The sequence below is a fragment of the Telopea speciosissima genome, chromosome 3 (assembly GCF_018873765.1).
Source record: "Telopea speciosissima isolate NSW1024214 ecotype Mountain lineage chromosome 3, Tspe_v1, whole genome shotgun sequence".
NCBI classification, from domain to species: domain Eukaryota; kingdom Viridiplantae; phylum Streptophyta; class Magnoliopsida; order Proteales; family Proteaceae; genus Telopea; species Telopea speciosissima.
Window position 1 is genome coordinate 33,233,009 of NC_057918.1, and position 23,018 is coordinate 33,256,026.

The window sequence follows — 23,018 nt, forward strand, 5'->3', positions numbered from 1 at the left end:
TTACTCGTCTTCTTCTTCTTCTTCTTATTCTTCTGAGGACGATAATGTCTTTTAACATCATAAATTGTTAAAACGACTGGAGCAAAGAAAAGCTCAACCCGTTCGAGAGGACACTCATCTTAAAAATCTGGGAACTAATCAATGCCCTCAAAAACAGAGAAGGGCATTGTGTTAGTCCATTCCATAATCCCGCCAACCGGCGTCCCCTGTAAATCCCGCCATTTGGCCTTTAAAATCTGACTTATAATGTACCTAGGGTTGTTAGGGGTTGGCTACTAGCTGAAGACTCATTAACGTCCAGGGTGCTAATAGGATCCTTGACGCAGGGATTATGCGAAGACCAAAGGAGAAAGGGGAATAGTTATGGACCCTCCGCATGTGTGCAAATGGTCCTATGTTGCTGGACGATCTCAATTCATTGATACTTGGTAGAATCAGATAAATGATGGAATCCCCGTTTACATGACTTTCATTTTGAAAAGGTCAGGATAGCCCCACCTCTTGAACAATGTCAGGCTCGCATCTCCTCAAGAAAAGTCGTTCCTCTTGGTCATAAAGAAGGGGCAACTTTTCAAAAAACTTTGGAAGATTCCTGCATAATGGACAATCCCAAACAGGGTCAAGACTAGGGGGAATCACCTCTATGCTGCCAAGCAAGAAGGGAAAACACATGAATGTTCAAGAAATCCAGTGGGACTGTCATCAGAGATGCTAGGGTGCGACTACGTGGGATTCATGGGTTGACTCACACCAGTTTAGGTCCCCCTCTTTGGTGTCTCTAAAGCCAAAACATTTTAAGCTGAAGAATTTTAAACCTCCAGAGGCCTTGACTCAGAAAATAGTGATTCTGCTATCAGATACATGTTGCAAACAAGTGATGTCAGCTTGATGTTTAATTACCTTTTCAGTAACCATATACTTGAACTGGTTATCAATAAAACTTTGTGCCTCAAGGGAAAAGAGAAGTCATTGTAATATAGTAAGTAAGTACCAAGTCATACAAACAATAAGTTGTTCTTTAAAAAAAAAGAAAAAAAAAACAAATAAAATAAAATACAAAAAAAAATAATTTTGTGACCTAAAATAATCCTCTCTGACTTATGTAAAGCACAATTCACATCAAAAGACTTCTTGTTACCCGCATGAGCCCGTTATGATAATAGGGTAACCCGAATTGATCCGATCCAATCCAGAGTTGTTCAAAACTTCCCTTTCTCCACTCAACATCGTGCGACAGAGTTCGGTCAGGCTTTTCCCAAATAGAATCACCATGGATTCATTAAGCAGTGATCCACTCGAAGTACAGTTGGGTCGGCAAATGAACCAATTACAGGCTGAGATGGTAGAGATGAAGCAACTTATGGTGCAAATCTTACAAACAGTACAAGATATGTCCCCAGGGGGCACAATACCTATTTTCAGGGAGCCGAAGCATGCCCAGCCTATGGCTTGCAGAGTAGTCCCGGCAGTGCCTAGGGTACCCACCAAGATTGTGATGGAAGAAGAAGATGTCGTAATCAACGCACCATAAGAGTATCCTGAGACTGAAAGGGAGCGTATGATGAGGGAGAAAGTTGAAAAACTTGAAATTGCTGTCAAGGACACGGTTCACAAGGAGCCTAAAGATGACTTGGTGTTCTTCCCTGAAGGAAAGATACCCGAAGACTTCAAATGGAAATTGGATAAATTTAATGGTTCAGGTGATCCTAAGGCTCACCTTAAAATCTTTGCTACAGTGGCAAAATCTTGGTGCCTCACAGAAAATCAAATGGGGCAGGCTTTTCTCTACTCACATATTGGACCTGCTTTGCGATGGTTGACACAGTTGGATCAGGCGCAGACTCAGACTTGGTCAACGGTGGTGAAAGCCTTTATAAAGCAGTACTCATACAACACTGAAGTGGATGTCACATGGAGAGAGTTTGAGACACTAAGGCAAGGCCCTACTGAAGGGTTCTACAATTTCATTATGAGGTTTAGAAAGAAGCCCGTAAAGATGTGGAATCACCCAACAGAAGCAAAACAGGTGGAGATGATCCTGGAGAATTTGTACGGAGAATATCACGATTGCCTTTAATACCAACACCTCAAGAGCTAATGGCCGTAGGGAAGCGTATTGAAGATACATTGTTCAGAAAGGCACATGGCCAGTATAGCCACACAATGCAATATTAGAGCAAAAATTCGGAGCCGAATCTGGCAAATTCAAGACAACGTGAGTTCACTGATTTGGGTATGGCAAGGTCTCTTGCATATGTTGAATTGAAGAAACTGGGACTTTTGGGCACGGTTCCTCCGCGATCGGTCAGGGATCCTCCACCATCTTGGTATAACCCAGATCAATACTATGACTATCACACCCTAGAGGGGCACCCCACTGATTAATGTATTGCACTTGGGCATGCTATCCAAGACCTACTGGAAGCAGGAAAGTTCAAGCCAGGGGCAAAACAACAATCTGTTAATCAGACAATCAATGCCCTCGAAGAAGATTTAGAAGGGTTTGATCCCACCTCTTTAATCCAAGCTTTGTCAGTTCCTTCAGAAGAGGTATTGACAGGTAAAAAATTTCCATCAATGATGTTCGCCCAGGATGTTCATGAATCCTCTCTTCCTTCAACAGCCGATATGACTAAGCTAAATGGGTCTGAGGGCCATGAAGAGATCAAGAAAAAAGAGGTTCTGGCAGGTTGCAATCTCGGATTGACCTTTTACCTTTCCATCTCCAAGAACAAATCATGCATCAGGTCTTACAATCAAGGAGTGAAGATTACCTGGATTTATTTCATGAAATTACTCTCCTCAACCGTGGGAATGACGACCTCCGAGGACTTCCTGTCCATCCAGATTATCCTTTCTTCAATATCTTTGGGATAAGATACCTCTACCAGTTGTCTACTGAAGCCCTTTGTTTCCTTTTGTACCTTTGAGAAAGGTACGTGGTGGCATTCAGCTTTCGTGTTCCAGAATTGTTGACCTAAATGAGTCAGGATGAATTGCATCCAGAATTTGTTCCTCCTCGGTCAAACATAATGAAATTTCTTCTTCGGTTTCAGACACAAACTCAATAGCTCGAGCAATTATTCAGGTGTGCAAAATAGAATGTCCTCTATACCCTCCATAACCTTTATTGGATACGGGAGTCGCGAGAAGAACCAAATGCAATCTGATCATGCGTCGACCTCACTGCACCTTTCATTTTGGTATAACATTCAATTTGGTGGATTTCTTTAATAAAGGATATAGAAGGGATGGTTGGGAGAAAATAAGGAATCATTTGTGTGAGATTAACGAAGTCCCTAAGGAGCAGATCCCTCCAAGTTTATGGGAAAATCTTTTTGATGCTACCACCAGTTTTAAAAGAGAATACTTCTTTACATTACTAGCCTGCAAAGTGGTAGCATCGCCGAGGAAAGTTCTCCGTATTCCTCCGACGGAACGGAGGCAGACACTAATTGAAGACATCACTGTCGCCCGAAGGCATTAAACTACGGTCATTAACTTGATGAGTATTAGTTTCGTTGGTCGACTTAAACTGGATCCAATACCCAGCTCTGGTTAGAAGGATATTTTTTATGGTACAAACTGCACAATCCCATAACAAAGCAGTGACAATACTTCACTCTTATATAGACAAGATCGCACTGAAGACATCATCGGGTCTGCATCCTTTAGGTCTTTAGGTCTTTTCATTCAGTCAAATTTTCTTTTGTAAACTCATTCACCGTGTATTTTTCATTAACCATCAATGAATATGTTTTCTCATCCATCTACTCTCTTTCCTTTCTCTTTCATCCGAATAACAGTTTGTGATGATCTCATGGCTGATAATTTTAAAAAAAAAAAAAAAAATACTACCCATTTTTCCAATGTCAAAGTCTTGGTGGTCAAAGATCTGGAGCTTTCCATACATCTGATCCCCTTCCAGCGAGCCAGAAGCCTAGATGAAGATTTCATCTCATAAAGCCTGTTAAGGGAGGGCCCCTTTGGCCGTTAGTCATCTCAAATAAACCCTGAGATAATAAAATCCGCTAGTCCCCCAGTTGTGCCTTAGCCTTTCCCTTTAAAAAAAAAAAAAAAAAAAAAAAACCTCACTTTGGTCCACCTACACCGCATTATCCATATATCCTCTTGCTCATCAAAATGTCCCATTAGTTTCTAGGGTCTAACTGGAAGAGGTCTCTCGGTGAAGTAAGATGTCACAAGGGCAATACGCCTTCGAAGGATTTAAAAAAAAAAAAAAAAGGTAGCTCCGTCTCCACAACCAAAATTGGGTCAATCTTAAAAAGAAAAAAAATGAGAGTTCAAAAAAAAAAAAGAAAGCAAAAAAAAAGAGAGTTCAAAAAATAAATAAATAAAAGGAAGATGAAAGCACAAAAAAAAAGGAGAGAGCAAAAAAAAGAAAAAAAGAAGAGAGGGTGTAGTGATTCAAGACATAGCAGATAATTTGGGAGCACTTGAATCATGGGGCAAAAATAATCACTTTTCCTTCGAAGACAATATTGTCAAAATTATCAGGGTTAAAATTACCAAAATCTTCAATTGAGACATGAGAGGGATTGCCAAACTTCTTGATTACATTATTAAAAAGAAGAAATTCCCCAACAAGTTTAGTTACCAGAATCTTGATAAAGTTTTGGGAGCAGAAGTGTCGAGTCATGATTAGACCCTAGGGGCACATTTGAGCCTCTACCATCCTTTGGAACCCAGTCTTAAGCCCCATTACAACCTAGTAAAGCCCTCCCAGGCCAAATGGTGATGAGACTCTCGTCCACAACTTCGAGCTCACCCGGCTATGATGAAACTTAATCATCAAGGTTTTGACATTAAGGCACCTTTGTCCTGAACTACATTCGACATGATCCCTATTTGGGGTACGTAGGCAACTTGATGAAATAATAATCAAGTTCGGTCCTCCCACATGTACAGTTTTCCATTCGTCCATATACAACTTTTTATTTTTGTTCACTTGCATCATATCTATCATATTTCTACTTTTTCCCTTTCCCACTAGTATCCCTCTCTCTTTGATGCAATCCGATGATGTGAAGAAAAAGAAGCACGTCTATCAAGATCATGAAGATTTATGAAGAGATGATTAGGGGATTAAATGCCAGCAGCATTGTAGTCACCCTCTCAACCAATAAGATGACTAGAAAAATCAACTTGTTGCTGGGGCAATCTCTATCCAAGATAAGAAGGACAAAGGAGCATAAGGAAAAATGATTTGTTTCCTTGGGACAATCCACCAGGCAAGAGCATGTGAAATTAAAGGGGCATGCCGTCCATGAGGATCGACTCTCAGCCTAAATGACGAAATGATCGTACAAGCAGAGAAGGATGATACTGTCTGGGCTAAAATGCCATAACTCTCCATGAAGGAAGGGAAGAGTGACCTATCCACCCATCTTCGTACACGTTCCCTCAATTTACCCTTTGACTTGCTTTGTCAAAAATTCATTCAACACCGGTTCGATGCTGGCCAATCGATGTTCGTCGAGCCTACGCGTGTAACGGGGATGTGAATAATATGCCTATGTGGAATTATGCATTACTGAGTCAGAATGTGAATAACCATAAGTTTTCAAAATAAGTTTCTCTCACAAATAAAGTTGTTTCTTAAAAATAATAATAAAATAAAATTTTAAAAAATTATTCAAAAAAAATGTTTGAATGAATCTCAGATTTCTCTATCAAGGTTTTTGATAACGTATAATTGTGCACTAAGCTTTTGTGAAGGACAAGTGTTGTGCAACACAAAAATGGAGAATATCTGGTAAGTATCTATGTTTGTATGTGATCACTTTTCACTTACTTGTATTGATTACTTGCATAGAGTTGTATTTTCCTTTTTGCATGACATAATTTGCATTAGGACTGTGATTCCCTTTGCATGCAAAAAAATAATAATAAAAAAAATAATAATAAAAAAATAAAAAGATAATAAAAATTTACTTGCATAAGATTATTCTTTTTGTTGCATTTTAGATCATAATGCAAACTACCTGAGTTTTAATGGTAGACATCTTTGCCATTGTCATCATGGATCCGTGTGCATAAGATTGCATTTTCCTTTAAGCATTCCAGTACTCTGGTTATGACAGCACTCATGTACTATCTGATTTACATCATCATAGTGCTCGTGCACTACCTGACATCTAATGGTATACATATTGGATTGCTTTTCCATTTTCATCATGGCTACACATGCATAGGATTGTATTTTCCTGACCAATGTCCTAATCATATACCATTCAAATTCTTATTTCCGTTGTACTCGGGTGCAACCTACTCATCCGATCATGGCAGAACTCATATATAGTCTAATCTTTGATCATTTAGTTCCGTCAAACCCTCATACAGTTTGATCAAACCTTCAATCATTCCTGTACTCAAATCATTCGGCCCGTATACAATTTGACCAAGACCTTAACCACTTCTGCACTCAGGTGCATTTAGGTTTTTGGATCACTATTGGTTTGATCTTTCGGTTATACCAGATTCACGTATAGTTTCGCACTCTCGTGCAATTTGATCCTTTTGATCCCTGCTATACTCGTGTATTGCTTAATTCCCCATTGATTCTTTTGATTGCAACTATACTCGTGTATAGTTCGATTACCATTTGAACCTTCTAGTCCCAGCTGTACTCGCATACAAACTGATTAAACCTTTGACCCTATTGAACTTTGCTATGCTTGTGTATAGCTTGGTCATTCATTGATTTTTTCGATCTCACTATACTCACTAGTTTGACCACCCTATGACTTTTCTGATCCTTGCTATATTCATGTATAGTTTGATCACCTCATTAAATTTTTGGTCTCCATTGTACTCATGTACAGATTGACCCATCATCTTGATCCTCTTTGCACTCGTGTACAAGATTGATCCATTATCTGATTTTCCTCGTACTCGTGTACAAGTTAATCATTAACATTTCTAATCTTCACTATATTCGTGTGTAGTTCAATCATCCCGTGAATCTTTGGCCTCCATTGTACTCATGTACAGATTGATCCATCATCCTGATCCTCTTTGTACTCGTGTACAAGATTGATCTATTATCTGATTTTCCTTGTACTCGTGTACAAGTTAGTCATTAACATTTTTGATATTCACTATACTCATGTGTAGTTCGATCATCCCGTGAATCTTCGGTCTCCATTGTATTCATGTACGGACTGACCCATAATCCTGACCCTCTTTGTACTCGTGCACAAGATTGATCCATTATCTGAATTTTTCCTTATACTCGTGTGTAAGTTAATCATTAACATTTTTTATCTTCACTATACTACCATGTAGTTTAATCACTCCCATGCATCTAATATGATTTTCATTCCACTGTGGAGCAATTATTTATCTATATCCCAGTGAAATAATCGGTCGTGCTTCTCTAGCACACGAATGATTCTCGGTCGAGTGGTGCCTTATCACCCTCAAAGTTTGATCCTTGGTCGAGCGGTGCCTTATCACCCTCCAAACTCGGTCGAGTGGTGCCTTATCACCCTCAAAGTTTGATCCTTGGTCGAGCGGTGCCTTATCACACTCCAAACTCGGTCGAGTGACGCCTTATCACCCTCAAAGTTTGATCCTTGGTCGAGTGATGCCTTATCACCCTCCAAACTCGATCGAGTGGTGTCTTATCACCCTCAAAGTTTGATCTTTGGTCGAGCGGTGCCTTATCACCCTCCAAACTTGGTCGAGTGGTGCCTTATCACCCTCAAAACTTGATCCTTGGTCGAGCGGTGCCTTATCACCCTTAAAACTTGATCCTTGGTCCATTGGTGCCTTATCACCCTCCAAACTCGGTCGAGTGGTGCCTTATCACCCTCAAAGTTTGATCCTTGGTCGAGCGGTGCCTTATCACCATCCAAACTCAATTGAGTGGTGCATTATCACCCTCAAAGTTTGATCCTTGGTCGAGCGGTGCCTTATCACCCTCCAAACTCGATCAAGTGGTGCCTTATCACCCTCAAAGTTTGATCCTTGGTCGAGCGGTGCCTTATCACCCTCCAAACTCGATCAAGTGGTGCCTTATCACCCTCAAAACTTGATCGAGCGGTGCTCACATAATAAAGATTTGGTTTTCCTAGTTTTTCTTTTGAGGTTTATCGAAGGATTTCATCATGATTAATCGTCTATTTTTAACAACTCTATCGCCTTTGAGCAAAGCGTCAACAATACATGCTCTTGGTGACAAAATTAGTTGGTCTTTTGTCTTTACCCTTTGGCTGTTGGCACAGGCCTCGGCCAAAGAGGGGCAAACTGTAGACGTTGAATTTTGTCACCCCTCGACGATGATGATAACAGGACACGGACAGACATCGGTATCTCTCTCAAGAAGGACTCTTGTCCCTACATCTAAACCAAATCACCCTAACATCCCTAAAATGACTTATCAGACCCTTTTGCTAAACGCTGAAGGAGGTACTGCTCACCCTCCCCCACCACGGCGGAGCCCCCCGGGGGGTGTAGAGGGGGCAAAACCCCCCGACAGAAAATTTTCTAAAGAGTCAAAAAGGAGAAGAAAACCCATAAAGACCAAGCCCATGGGCCAAGACAAGGCCCAAAATCAAGGAAAAGTGACACTGCGCTCCCACGGCGCCATAGGCATTTCCATGGCACCGTGGGGGCCCACCACGGCACCAGTGTACTTTTTCTACGGGGCCACAAAGGGGTGTGACATCAGCCTACTGACGTCACCCACGACACCATGGAAAAGTCCCCCACGGTGCCGTGGACATCTACACGGTGCCATGGAGGACATACCCTCCCCTATAAATAGGAGGGTCCCCCTCCCTCCAAAGGACAAGCTTTTCTCGGGTAGGGAGACCCTCCAGGGCTTGTTTTGCCCCCTTTTCACCCTCTTTTCCCCCGTCTTTCCCTCATGAGTATGTGAGTGAGTGGAGTTCTTTGACGTGGGTAGATCCTTCGGTTACCCATCCAGCATTGAGCGATTCTGCTCTTAGGTATTGTTATCCCGTCAGTATACGGATAACAAAAAACCCCCTTCACAGCCGTTATTCTATCTGTATACAGATAACGAGAATCTCTTATATAGCTGTTACTCTGCCCGAAGTTTGAGTAACAAAACTCATCTCGTATAGCCTTCATTCTGTCCGACAAGAGAGAGACAAGCCGATTGTCCGTCCCCACCTGAGCCGTGGGACATCACATATTTTGCCATCGGTATGCTTTCATTTATTTCTTGTATTTTTAGATAGGTATCTGTCTCTTTCCCTCTCATTATTTTTGGCATAATGTAGATAATTAAAGTAATTCGCTTTAGTGTACATAGTAAATGATTTTTCATTCTTTATCATGATTAGTACATCATAATTTAACCTTGCATGTTAGTATATGATACATTATTAAGGGAGAATATTCGAAAACACGCATCTAGTAGAAAAACCGGTTTGTCCGGGCGAGGTGGGTGCCTAACACCTTCCCACTCTCGTAACTTGACTACTTACCCTGAATCTTTGACTAGACCATATGGAATCACGTAGCCCTTTCCGTTAATCTCGGATGAGGCTACACCCATTGGGTCCTAGGCCCTAATCCTAGGTGGCGACTCCATTTCTTTATGAAGTATGATCCTAATCCCCATGATGATATATCGGAACAATATGCCGTTATTCATCGAAACCAATCCTTGTCGCCATAAGGATGAGGAACCCTCGTCCTAAGGACCATGGTACTTACAATACTTTTAAAGAGAAAGATCATTTCCAACTCCAACTCTTCTCCAACCACTCATCCAATGACGGTGAGGACTTGGATACACATCCCTAGGTGTTGGCAAGTATTGGGATGCGTGTCCAAGTCCTCCCAACCATTGGATGGGTGGTTGGAGAGGAGTTGAACGCCCAAGTAGTTGGAGATGATCCATTATCCTACTTTTATTGTATGCGTATGCCTCATTTTCCTTCCTTAATGTTACTAAAGGAAAAAAAAAGTAAGGTTACAAATTATTAAACACCATCCCATTTATAAAACCCCACGTCATTAAACCTTAAGCCGTTGAACATTAAACTTGAACCTCAAATCTAAACCTTTCTAGGGTTTAAATTTTAAAACCTAGAATCGGGATCTAAACCGATCCCGGCCGATTCTGATCTAGATCAAATTAGAATAAGATAGGATTGGTGAGAAATCAACCGGAATTGATCAAAACATGCCCTAACCCCTAGTTTCCATACAATGGTCGAACAATCCTGATTCTTGAAAACCTAAAACTTCCCCTCAAATGAATGAAAACTATGAATGGATAACTTAAAATGTTGAAATTGCCGCTAACAAGAGAAAGATTATTGGACTCTCCACCTCTGCCACCATTGATGTTGCAAAGTTTGCTACTTGCCAATACCGTCGTTGTCAACCAACATTGTCATTCCTTCCATCATCCATGGTGAACTCACGAGAGTGGAGGAGAAAGAGATGATAGAATCAAAATTAAATTGCAGAGTGGATGAAGGGGTCATACAAGAAAATATGAGGGTAAAATGACAAATTTGCCCCTTAATTCCAAAGAGATTGGGATGTGAGTGGGATGGTAGGAAAAGGAGAATATAATGTATTTGTCAATATGCCTTGGTGACAATCAAATTTTCCTTATTTTTATTTGGGAGATTTCATTTTTTTTTCCCTTAAAGCTTCTCTATTATATTAAAGGAAAAATGTACACATTGCGGGTAGTACATGAATTTAGCTCGTCTCTAGGGAGCCCAGCATGCCCAGGATGCTGCCAGCCGTTGGGCTGTGCCGCACACATCCCAAGGCATGCGCCGAGATGTATGCGGCACAACTCAGCTGTTGGATGCCCCTGGCAGCACCCTGGGCTCCCTGGAGACGATCCTAATCCGTAGTACATGCTCTCTGACACCTTCTTCTTCTTTTTTTCCTAACACTTTGAGGCTCTCTGTCCCTCTGATCATGTGGAATTCCTTGTGTATGAATCGTGAGGCACTCTCTTTTGTTCATTGACTTGACGTTTGAGATGCCAATACACACGTAGGCATAGGGGTGTTAATAGACCGAACTTGCCCTAAACCCTAGCCTAACCTTAGGAACCTTACCTAAACCCCAGCCTTGCCAGGGCTAGGAAAATATGAAACCCAGTCCGGCCCTATATTAAACTAGGCCTGACCCAGCCCGGGCTCGGGATGGGTTAGGGTGGGCCCGGGCTGGCCCGGTTTTCTTTTGACACCCCTACGTGGGCAAGCATGTAGATGAGTAGATATCTCTCCCATTTAGAGAAAAGGAAGTCTTGCACAATTCTCTACGACTCTAAACACCCCCCCCCCCCTCTCTCTCTCTCGTCATTAAATATGTGGGGCCTCTGTCTCCTTATTAATTGGTTGTTTTTGTTGACTTAGCATATAAGATGCCAGGTGGGCAACCTTTAGATGACTTTCCCATACATTTATTGCAATTTTTGTTGGTGAAAGATTAATAGCTTTCCCATGATTTGGACCTCTTAACATCCGCCACGGCCAAAATTGAATAATCAAGGGGACGGGGGACCAAAAAAAGTAAAATTTTATTTTATTTCCATAAATAGTAATCAATGAAATATAAAAGAAAGTCTATTTTTCAACTGGGTATAACCATGGGGAAATCTTAATTCTTAACCTTGCAAACCGATACACGAACCTAATTCATTGGGGTCACCCATCACCCGTGACCAAGTAGAAACAGTAGTTCCTCTCCATTCTCCTTCTCAGGTCTCAAAGATTCTTAACACTCTTTAGCCTTTACCAAATAACAGAAGAGGTTGATCACGGCTCTGCCGCTGCACATCCACGGACAGATATATCACTTAGACACACATCATTTTTGCTTTCAGAAATGCCCTTCTATGAATTGTAAATGACAATGAATAGGATATGTATCAAACGCTGTCCATACGTGAAGTGGAACTGGACTCGAAGGCATCGAGCTCTTCTCTAGGAAGTCCAATGCCCAGGGGGTGCAAGGGCCATCCAACGACTGTGCTGTGCCACATGTTAGGAGCCCAACCGTTGGATGCCCCCTTGGCATTCTTTGGACTCCCTGGGGAAGGGCCAGATCCGATTCATAGAGGTTGGGGTCCCCTCCCTTTACAACAGGAGAAGTTCCCCATTAGGCCTGGGTAAATACGAATTATGGAGTCCGAACCCTAGATCATCTATCTGTACGTGAACACCTCAGGTCATGTATGGTTTCATGAAAACATGTATCTTTTTGCCTATATGAATACACCTTCACGTAATGCCATTAAAAGTACTTTATTAGGGTATTTAAGCAAGCAAAAGGACATGTATCATGAAGAAAGAAGTGTTGACATAACGAATAAGTGATCCAGATTCTTCCTTAATTATGACCATTGACCAGGAGAAGCCCATGGACATGGAGTCACAGGAAGCTACCAACTATCACAAGGGGGGACCTTTTCACGTACACTATCTTGTTGCCATGTGGCCCATTATTGATTATTGATGGAGGGTTTTTGTTGTAAAAATAAAGACTATAGGGATACACTCCTATATACAAATCAAACTCACCTCGGCACATGAGAGGAGAGATACTTCCCTTTTAAGAGGTCTTGTCCCTTATAATTCCTAAAACCATATGTATACCAGGGTGACATAGTTCATTAACCTAATTAGTAGGTTAGCATTAAATCAGCCAAATTAAGCATTATGGACTACCCCAGCAAGAATTGGTATCATGCCAATATTGATCAGATCAGTCCTGGCCAATACAAGTATCTTAGTTTTTCATTGTTCATTTCAAGCTAAACTTCCACTTTTTAAGTTCTTTAATACCTTGTTTCTTACACAATATATGCACAATTAGCTGTATGGAATATTTATTTATTTATTATTAAAACAATTCCTCATTTATTTTGTCCTATTTATTGAAAAATGTGACTTTTTTGGCAACTTAGGCTGTCATAAGAGAAAATGATGTCACAGTACACATCGCCAGTAGTACAATCTCTCTCTCTCTCTCTCTAACACACATACTTTTTTCGTGTTTGATCGGGTGGGTCCCTTTCATGCGATTAAAGATGTTAATGCATATTTGAAAATCTGTATTCGATTGCGTTGGTATCTACTTAAGAGAATTCAAATCTATCTGAAAACTAATTGGATATAAATATGATAATCCCCCTATCCGATTGATTATTATCCAATTTGTTTAGCAATCCGACAGTAATAAAATGTCTAAAATATACCTGTCTATCTGATTAAGTTACTTTATTGGATTTTGTTTTGTTATTTTTATAATTTTATAAGTTGAGATAATGTAATTTTTTTTCTAAATTTTCTATTGGTATATATATATTGTTTTATGTAGTATGATACATGGAATCCCATATCTATTAAAATAAATACAAGATAAAATCAAAAGTAAAAAAACATAAGAAAATCAAAGGCTAAGAATAGTAGAAGAAATGGTAGTTGCTAAACTCTTAAGTCTCAACCCTAACCCTCATCAACAAACAACAAAATAGTAAAGATGTCAACGAACAATCGAAAATTCATATTTGATCTGCGTTCATATCCATTTAGGAGAATCCGTATTAAAAAAATCACTATCCAGAAATTAATTGAATCCGTCCAAAAACTAATAGAATATTCTCTAAATTTATCTGAATATAATCGGATACAAATATGATAATGCCACCATATATCTGACCGAATTCGATCTGTTTACATCTTTACTTGCGAATGAGAAACTTCATCCAATGTGCCCATTGGCTTGGCATGGGAGATACCAATACATGCATGCGGTTTGTAGATCTTTCCTGAAAAATTATCACGTCCAGTTCCTTACCCGGCCCAGTTCCCCAATTCCTCTAATAGGGGGTGGTGGACCCCACCTGAGCAGAGTGTTTGGGCAGAGGTAGGGTAGTCATTCCAGCCCCCCCCCCCTTGTTAGACGAACTGGGGAACTGGGCCCGATAGGGAACTGGAGGTGATAAAGATCCGATCTCTCCCTCTTTAACTAATGAAATGGATTCATTTTTTATTAGACTAGAGAGGGTTTTCTATCAAACGAGCATAAGGTTTGCACCACTGAGAAGCAATGAAATGGTTTCGTATGAGCAGAAAGGTCATTCATGTCAAGAGAGAGATCAAAAGATTTAGTTCACACCATAAATATCAGTTGTCAGGAATATTGATATTGATATCGATACATATCTATATCGTTGATATGGAATCAAAACATCAGTTTTTTTTCCCAAAAAAAAAAAAAAAGTGTCCGTACCAAATTAGATCAAATATATACTTGGTTGAGATAACCTGTTCTCTTTTTTATGTTTTTATTTTAGGGTAACAATAACCTTTTCTCTTATTACACCAAACATTTATACTTGTGGAAAGGTCTCCAGAAAAAGAAGGCATGGTTGTCCTTGAGGCTGTAAGACTGAAACCTTCCTGATCTTCTCATTGATTCAATATTAATTTCCATGGTTATCGAAATACAGAACATTCTTACCAACAAAAAAACAAAAACAAGGAAATACAGAACATGGTTGTCCTTTCCAAAATGGTGCCCAAGATACGGGTCAAACTGGAATAAAAAGTTGAACCAATTTCTCTTAATAAACTGGGTTCATCTTCTAACCGGACTACAAAGTACAATCCAAGGAGAGGTTGACTCAAACCTTAACAAATGGATTGGTCTGTTTGTTACTAGGCCAACCTAAAACCAAACAGTTAAAAAATTTTCAATTTCGATCCGGTTTATTATTATTATTATTATTTTTTTATCGGTTTGTAACAAACCAGGTTCAGTCATATTTCGAGTTTACATGTACTTATAAGGAAATTGAGGGAAAATCCTAGATTTTTTTTCTGGTTTTCGATTTCTTTTTGGATTACTATCAGCCCAGTCTAGAGTTTTGTCTAGTTTTCAGTTTCAGTCAATGCATTCACTCGGCCTGTTGTTCGATTTGATTCGATCCAAACAGAATCAATCAATTTTGATCGATCCAACCGGTTCAGACTAAACTTTGTCACCCTTAACGGATCATTATCTTCTCAGGTTCCCTGTCCGGTACAGTTGTTCGGTTCCTTTCATAGGGGGATTGAAATGACAACCTAACCCCCTACCCGAATACATTGCCTAGGTGTGATTAAGTTGTCATTTTCGCCCCCCATGAGAGGAACCGAACAACCAGACTGGGCAGGGACCTTGAGAGGAAAAAAATTCCACCCGTAACTGAAATTTTCGTTAGTTGAGACCATGGTTTTAGTGCACAGTATCGGATCGGGTATCGATCACCTGTAAAACCGATACGATACCGATATCATATCGAAATGGATCGGCCATTTATCCTGAATCTCCTTTGAAAATGGGTTTTTGACAATTTTGCTCCTTGTCTGTCATCGATATGGTATCGGCATAGTATCGGGATCGGTTACTTATTAAACCGGTATGTATCGCCCGATACGATACCGATACTTAGAACCATAGTTGAGACCAGATGAAAAAAAGAAAGGGCATTTTAGTAAATTTCACATGGAATTGAAAGTGACCGAGACCGAGTCCCAACGCAATCTTTGGAGTTTCAGTTTTATTATTTCTATTTTTAAAGAACCGATCCACATTCACTTCAACTTCCATATCTGGCTCTGAGAGTTTCCATTCCCATTTCCCTGCAACAGGCAAAGTAGTAGCAAAATTCTAATTGCTCTCTTAATATAAAGTATAAACAGAAACGGGGTTAATTTGATTGGTTGGAATCCTCAAAATTTGAAAAAGAAAAGCTAAAGGAGAAGAAGACAAAGACACAGTCATGTCAACAGCAATGCGATTGAGGGGCTTCGGAGCTGCCGTAGTTGCGGTGGCCGGAGGCTATGGTGCATTGAGTCTGAGAGACCCAATTCCAAATGTGGCTCAGAGCGATCGAGGAGAGAGTTTGGAGAGCTTGAGGAAGAAAATCGCTGACGTGAAGTCCACCGTCCCCTCGAGGGAAGTTCAGGAATCTGCTTTGATTGGTTCAACCGCTGCCAATCCTCTTGACGTTCTTGTCGTAGGCGGTGGTGCCACTGGTTGTGGTGTGGCGCTTGACGCCGTATCTAGGGGTCTTTGTGTTGGGCTCGTTGAGAGAGAAGATTTCTCTTCGGGGACTTCCTCTAGGTCCACCAAACTCATTCATGGAGGTATCTGAAACTCCTCAATTACGTATTAGTTTCGTTGCATCGTCAATATTGAATACTAGTTGATTCTTTTGAACTCTCTCTCTCTCTCTCTCTCTTAAATATAAAAGAGTTTTTTTGGTTCTGTAGTGTGGAGATTGCTGATCCTGGTTTTGTGCAACAGGCGCATATTTTGACCTCTAGTGCTTGAATTGAATTAATTTATCCTTTAGCCAAATTTATCGCTATTAGATGACAGGATTGCTCATACTTTAAGTCAGGATACTCTCTGGAACTACTGCTAGAGGTGTACATGTAAGAATTTCGTCCACCCAAAACCAGGATCAGCAATCTCCACACTAAAAAATAAAAAATTAATAAGTTTTGACGAGGCATAAAGCAAGATTCAAATATCCGATGATCTTAGCCTCTTAGGTGTTTAGTTGATTGATATGTTTACTGTATTTTCCATATTAGGCTCCTTTTCAATTAACTATGGGTCAATGAAATTATAATCTTTCTTCATTTTCATACAAGAGTTGAACTTTGTTTTTCCCTTCTTTCATTTGATTAGACAGGACTGTGGTTGAACTTAAATCCCTAAAAAACCCTTCTTTCTACCCAACTATATATCTTAAACATCTCCTTGTACAAATGACACCCCCCCCCCCCCCCCCCTTAAAAAAAAAGGACAAGGCAAAATTCTTAGTAGCAAAGTTTGCGGATAGACTATAGTTTTTTTTTTTTACTGAGAAGGTAACTTTTAAGTTGAACTCTTTATTTTAACATGAGATTTATTGTGTTGTAAACTTGGTTCATAATCTCATATATACAATTGTAAAAGAGAGAGAAGAAGAAAAAATATATATATGATAAAATACAAGAAGGTATGGCATTGACAAATGATTTGGTAGTCAAATCTCATGCACCTTGATTGGTTTAGGTTCCTTCATAGGCTTTCTATGGGTGTAGATCTATTGTGAGGCTGTTCCACACTCCTCAAGACAATATCACTTGGAGAGGAGAAGGCTGTATTTATCTCCCCTTTCACCTTACCGAAATTCGAATAAATAATCCAATCATTCAACTGTTGGGAGAATAATGCCATATCGGTTACCCCTAAAAGCCTCTTGTTGCCTCATATAACTGTGAGTCTCTCCACCTAAGAGATTGAGCTTTTGGGATGAGTATTTACATTAGCAACATATAATTTTGGGAACTCGTAGAACAACATGGATCAAGACCATTTGCTCATGCAACAAATGGAAGAGAGTGTGAACAACAATGTTAGCATCTCAACCATGTGGAGGACATAGTTCCATATCCAGCACAACCTCTGACAAAGATTAGAATGGACAAATTACCCATGAAAACAGTGTATCCATTAGAAATTTGAATTTTGATGCAATTTTGCATTCACGATGATTTTCATACCTTTGAAGGAATCTTTAGAGAGTGTGCTTTGATTAAATGAGTGAGAATCCTTCTGCTGTTGTCAGTTTTCTAGTCTTTCATAGTACAAAACTATGGTACAGCATTCTATACTATATCCCAGTAGGTGTAACTTGCAGAAATCTACTTAATATTGAGGAATGTGCAACTGCTCTTCAGCTATAAGGGGTTGAACAGTATAATAGTGTAAGTTTATGTTCAACCATGAAGACGTGACAAACTTGTATGTGAATTATGCAATGCCTTCGAAGTTGTACACTGCACTGTTTCATGTTGCAGACATTTTGTGGTCATGTTATGGCCAGAGCACCTTTATTATTCACCCTGTTATGTTAAAATGACAAATAAAGATGCGTTTGAGAGAATAAGATAGCATTTGGAACCAGCTTTGGCAGGAAATTTAATTGGACTTATATAACTGTTCTCTCTCAAATTTTATTGCTTTCTAGTTGTTTCTATGGTTTTGTCATCCTCCCCAATTCTTTTTTAGCTAGAAGAGGGAGGAGTTTGATTTGGTTCATGGAATTGGAATTGGGATTTTACAGAATTGGAATTCTGTTATTTGGATGAATTGTGGAATCAAATTCTAACTTCAATTTCTGTCTTTGGTTGTTCAAACAACTGGGAATTAATTTGATCTCCCTCTAATACTTTTTGATGTCTTTATTTTTGAAAATCCCTGTGTGCAGGACAGCCAAGGAGGGCTGAGTACTGCTAAGTAAGTTTGATGTTATCCATCCTGTTTTGAAGTTCTACATGTGACTTAAGGCTATATGATGATGAAATCCAAATTGAGTTAAAGGTCACACTGTTGTTATAGTAAAAAAGTCCTTCAAAAGTAATGCCCACTCATGTCTCTTGAAAACACCCAAGTAGATGGGACAATGCTTAATCAGGTTGAGTCATATGTCTCTTGGAAACAAAAGAGATCTGGAAAAAGAATCCATCAAAAAAAGAAAAAATTTCTAGAAAATTTGTAATAAGTGAAGAGTTTTATTGCCATCTTTAACCAGTGAATGAAGGCAGTGGCACAGTGGCAAAAGTTTTATGGGAATACCAACCTGCCATAGACCACCTTCAAACTTATGCAGAAAGAAGAATCACTGTATGCAACCCAGAAGGTTCCACCAGGAATTTAAAACTCGGGATTAAGATTCTGAGCAGCTTCTGCCGATCCCCATCTGGATCAGTTGGTATGGTCCAGTGGATATTTTGCTGATTCAGACTGGTATTGGTGGATTTGTGTCAAGCCAATCCTGGTACAAATCAGCCAATCCACCCAATCTGATCCCAATACTTGAAAGCTTGGGTTCAATGGAGTTGTAAATAAATTTAGGGAGAGTGTTTCCTTTCCGGGAGCATATCCTACGCCAGCAGGAAACACCCAATGAGTGCCCCTGGACAAGAATCATTTCATGGGGTAGAGAGGCCATTTCAGGGGTGGGGAGGAGAGAGAAAGAGAGGGGGGAGCACTAGCGGAGGCTATGCTTCTGGACAGGAATCATTTCCCTATAATTTTATATTGCTTTGCCAAATTAACATCTGTATTAATAACTCGATGTCCCAGGGAGCAAATAACGGTTATATTACACAACCGGTGATAGTGTGTTTTAGGGACCTTAATATTTGGTACAAAGTTTGGTGAGTTGATTTGATAGTACATTGTAGTGATATAATGCATTGTAGGAATGTAGGGATTCTGTAGCAATTTTCTTCTTTGAATTGACAATTCTGACAATTTCTAAGCATGGGTGTCTGGTCTCTCTCTAGGACTTGTAATTATCGGTGAACCTCTTTTGAGATTGTCATTCCTAACCTAGAGTTGAAAGTCAATTCACACTTTAGTCATGTTGGTAGATTCTACGAGGAGTAAACACGATTAGAGAATTCCGGTTCAACGTAACCTGTGAAACTCTTGGATGTATTTACAATTGTTTAGTAATGTTTTTTCCTTTGAAATTCCGTTCATTTGATTTGTGTTTTAAATAGATTTATATCTGCCCAGCAAAACTGGTTTTGTGTTCACAATGGATTATCTTGGGTATCGGAATGGTCATCAATTTCAGGGAATTTCGATTAACTTGATCCACATCTTGTTCGTTTGTTTGTTCTGTCACTAAAATTGACTTCATTCATTTTCCCTGAGTACCTACTTTGTTCTAATTCTTGTCAGGGGTACGCTACTTAGAGAAAGCTGTCTTCAATTTTGACTATGGGCAGCTGAAGCTGGTCTTCCATGCTCTTGAGGAGCGTAAACAGGTTATCGAGAATGCTCCACACTTATGCCATGCTTTGCCATGCATGACTCCATGTTTCAACTGGTTTGAGGCGGTTTATTACTGGTTCGGATTGAAATTCTATGATCTGGTCGCAGGACCACGCTTGCTTCATTTGTCCCGATACTATTCTGTACAAGAATCAATTGAACTTTTTCCAACCCTTTCAAAGAAGGTTGGGGATAGAAACTTGAAGGGTACAGTCGTGTACTATGATGGACAGATGAATGACTCTCGACTTAATGTTGGGCTGGCATGCACTGCTGCATTGGCTGGTGCAGCTGTTCTTAACTATGCAGAAGTGATTACTTTTCTTAAGGATGAAGTTACTGGCCGTATTATTGGTGCACGCATCCAAGACAATTTGTCAGGTAAGAGTGCATTCTTTTAATGTGTTATAACCAGTTAACAATGGGCTATGACTTAGTTCCTTTTGTTCCTCCCTTTTTTGTGGTTTTTTTTTTTAATTTATTTAAACCCCTAGCACTCTGAATTAGCTTTTGTTTATGCGATTTATGTTTTATTTCTCATGCATGAGAAACTTCCACTAAGAAAGTAACTAAACTCTTGAGAAAATGTAAATGAATACCTACTTCCATTCATTATATGATAATAAACATGGAAAGAGAACTCGATCGAAACCAACCGAAACCACCGAGATATTGCGGTTTCGCAAGAAACTAAGACGAGATGTGGATGGAGTTTAAAAAGTTACTAGTTTCGACAGGTTTCGACCTGTTTTGTCCGAAACACAACCCATATTTCGCAAGTTTCGACACTCATGGCCATTGAAACTTGAGGAAACCTGGCTTAAAACCAGGACAGACAGTTATTTATGCCAGAACCAAGACAGACATATATTTATGCCTAATATCATTGAAGTAAATGTTTTTATATTGGTATTTCATTTACTTAAGATATTATTATTCATAAATAAGCAAATACCCCCCTATTTGAATCCAATAAAAATACTTAAAAAATCAAACTCCAAAAGGATAAAAAGTCAACCCCCAGTTCAAGAAGAAAAACTAGATTTTCAGCGGTAACTGCAATTTTCAACTTTTAAATGTTAGGGTTTTTTCTCAAATCTAAAAATTCCATAAATCTTAATTTGGTAAAACATTGCTAAAAACCAAAAGTATGGTAAAATATTCTTTTGTTTTGATGTCTAAAAAATATTTTCATTCAGAGCAATTTTGACAGCATTCGGGCACATCAAATTAAGTTTGACCGGTACATAACTCCTTCAGTATAAATCAGATTTAAGCAATCTTGGATTTGATGGAAAACTTACCAACAAAGCTTTCAAACAAATCCAAGATTGCTTAAATGTGATTTATATTGAAGGAGTTATGTTTCGGTCAAACCATATTTGTTGTGCACGAATGCTGTTCAAAATCGCTCTGAATGAAAATAATTTGAGTAATTTACACGTGCCTCCCCTGTGGTTTGCTTTAATTACAATTTCACCTGTGAGGTTCGGCAAATAAAGCGTACCTCCCCTGCTTTCCATACTAATTAATAAGTAATAACTAAACCCACTCCATTAACTTGTGACTGAAAACGTTAGAATTATTTATTAGTTGACCAAAATGCCCTTCATGCTAAAATGAACTTATTTCTTCATTATTTCTCTTATTTCTATTCTTGAAGAACCCTAACCTGCAACTCATCCATGGTCGCACCGTCTCTCCCATCGTCCTTATTTCTATTCAGAAAATCAAAACAGCAAAGGGGGTGGTTAAAGGATGCTGCGGGAGGTGGTTCCGGCATAGGATCAAGTTCTATTGGTGATGGTGGTGAGAGGTTAATGAGCTGTTCCTCTCCCAGCATACCACATCTTGTTTCCCGCTCGCATCAATCGCACAGAAGAAACCATCTTCTCTAAACGCTGCAGAGATCGGACCCATTGAATCAAACCCAATAGCTCCAGTGGCCATTAGCAGTATTAATAACAGAAGCATAAACCATGGCGAAAATGAACAAGAAAACCCGAAGAACCCCATTTGGGGAAGCATCTCTGGTTTGGTGCTGTGCTGGGTTTTACTGGGTTTCCTCATTGAAATGATACTTAATACAGCTGGAGAGAAGTTTTTCTCTGAGTATGAACTGAATGCCCAAATGCCATTTTTTTTTACTGTTCCGATGGGGACTGAAGTGAAGCCCAGCCACAGTAAAGGGCCTCAGAGTTTATAACCACAAAGGTAGTTAGTTAGTGCAACTTCTGGAGTAGATTTTGTCGATTTTGCAGTAATGGATTAGGAAGGTCATTCAAAGCCATGTGTGTTCATGGCTTGATGCAGAGCAGAGGAAAGAACAACCATGTGTACATGTTTCCGTATTGGTCAGTAATCAGAATACCAACAAGTTCTTTTTTTCCTGTATAAGAAGAAGAAGAAGAAGAAGAAGAAGAAGGAGGAGGAGGACATTAATGTCATTCTACCCTATCAAGGGTATATTGGTCATAAAATGACTTCAACACTCCTACCATTTGCAGCTAATGGAGACAACTAACGGAGAGGCTTTAGTTATTAATTAGTTTGGAAAGCAGGGGAGATACGCATTATTTGCCAAACCTCACGGGTGAAAGTGTAATTAAAACAAACATAAGGGGAGGTACATGTAAATTACCCAAATATTTTTTTTATACATCAAAACAAATGAATATTTTACCGCACCTTTGGTTTTTAGCAATGTTTTACTATATTAAGATTTATGAAATTTTTAGATTTGAGAAAAACCCTAGCATTTAAAAGTTGAAAATTGGACCTACCGCCGAAAATCCAATTTTTGTTCTTGAACTGGAGAAATGACTTTTTATCCTTTTGGAATTTGATTTTTTAACTATTTTTATTGGATTCAAATAGGGGGTATTTGCTTATTTATGAATAATATCTTAAGTAAAATTGTTTACTTAAATGATATTTGGCATAAATAAGTGTCTCTGGACAACTATGATTCTCAGTACATTGTGCGTACACTAGTAAACTTAGGTAAAAAACCACAAGTACCATTTTGAGTTTTTTTTTTTTTAGGTGAAAATTGTTCATGCATTGTGTTTAGAATGTAAAAAATAGGTTGTATACAAAAAGTCAGATAAAAAAAAGCATTTCTGGGCCTCTAAACCTCCAGCTCGAGTTGGCTGGGA

The 23,018-nt window shown here is 39.3% G+C and overlaps 1 protein-coding gene across 1 annotated transcript in view; it reads left to right on the top strand.

The window, feature by feature from the left end:
- Positions 1-15,733: 15,733 nt before the first annotated feature.
- Positions 15,734-23,018, top strand: part of LOC122656654 (glycerol-3-phosphate dehydrogenase SDP6, mitochondrial) — a 33,731-nt gene continuing 26,446 nt past the window's right edge. Inside the window, exons 1-2 of the mRNA XM_043851263.1 lie at positions 15,734-16,166; positions 19,768-20,241. Coding sequence (XP_043707198.1) covers positions 15,800-16,166; positions 19,768-20,241 — 841 coding nt within the window. The 5' untranslated portion in view covers positions 15,734-15,799. The remainder of the gene's footprint in view (positions 16,167-19,767; positions 20,242-23,018) is intronic.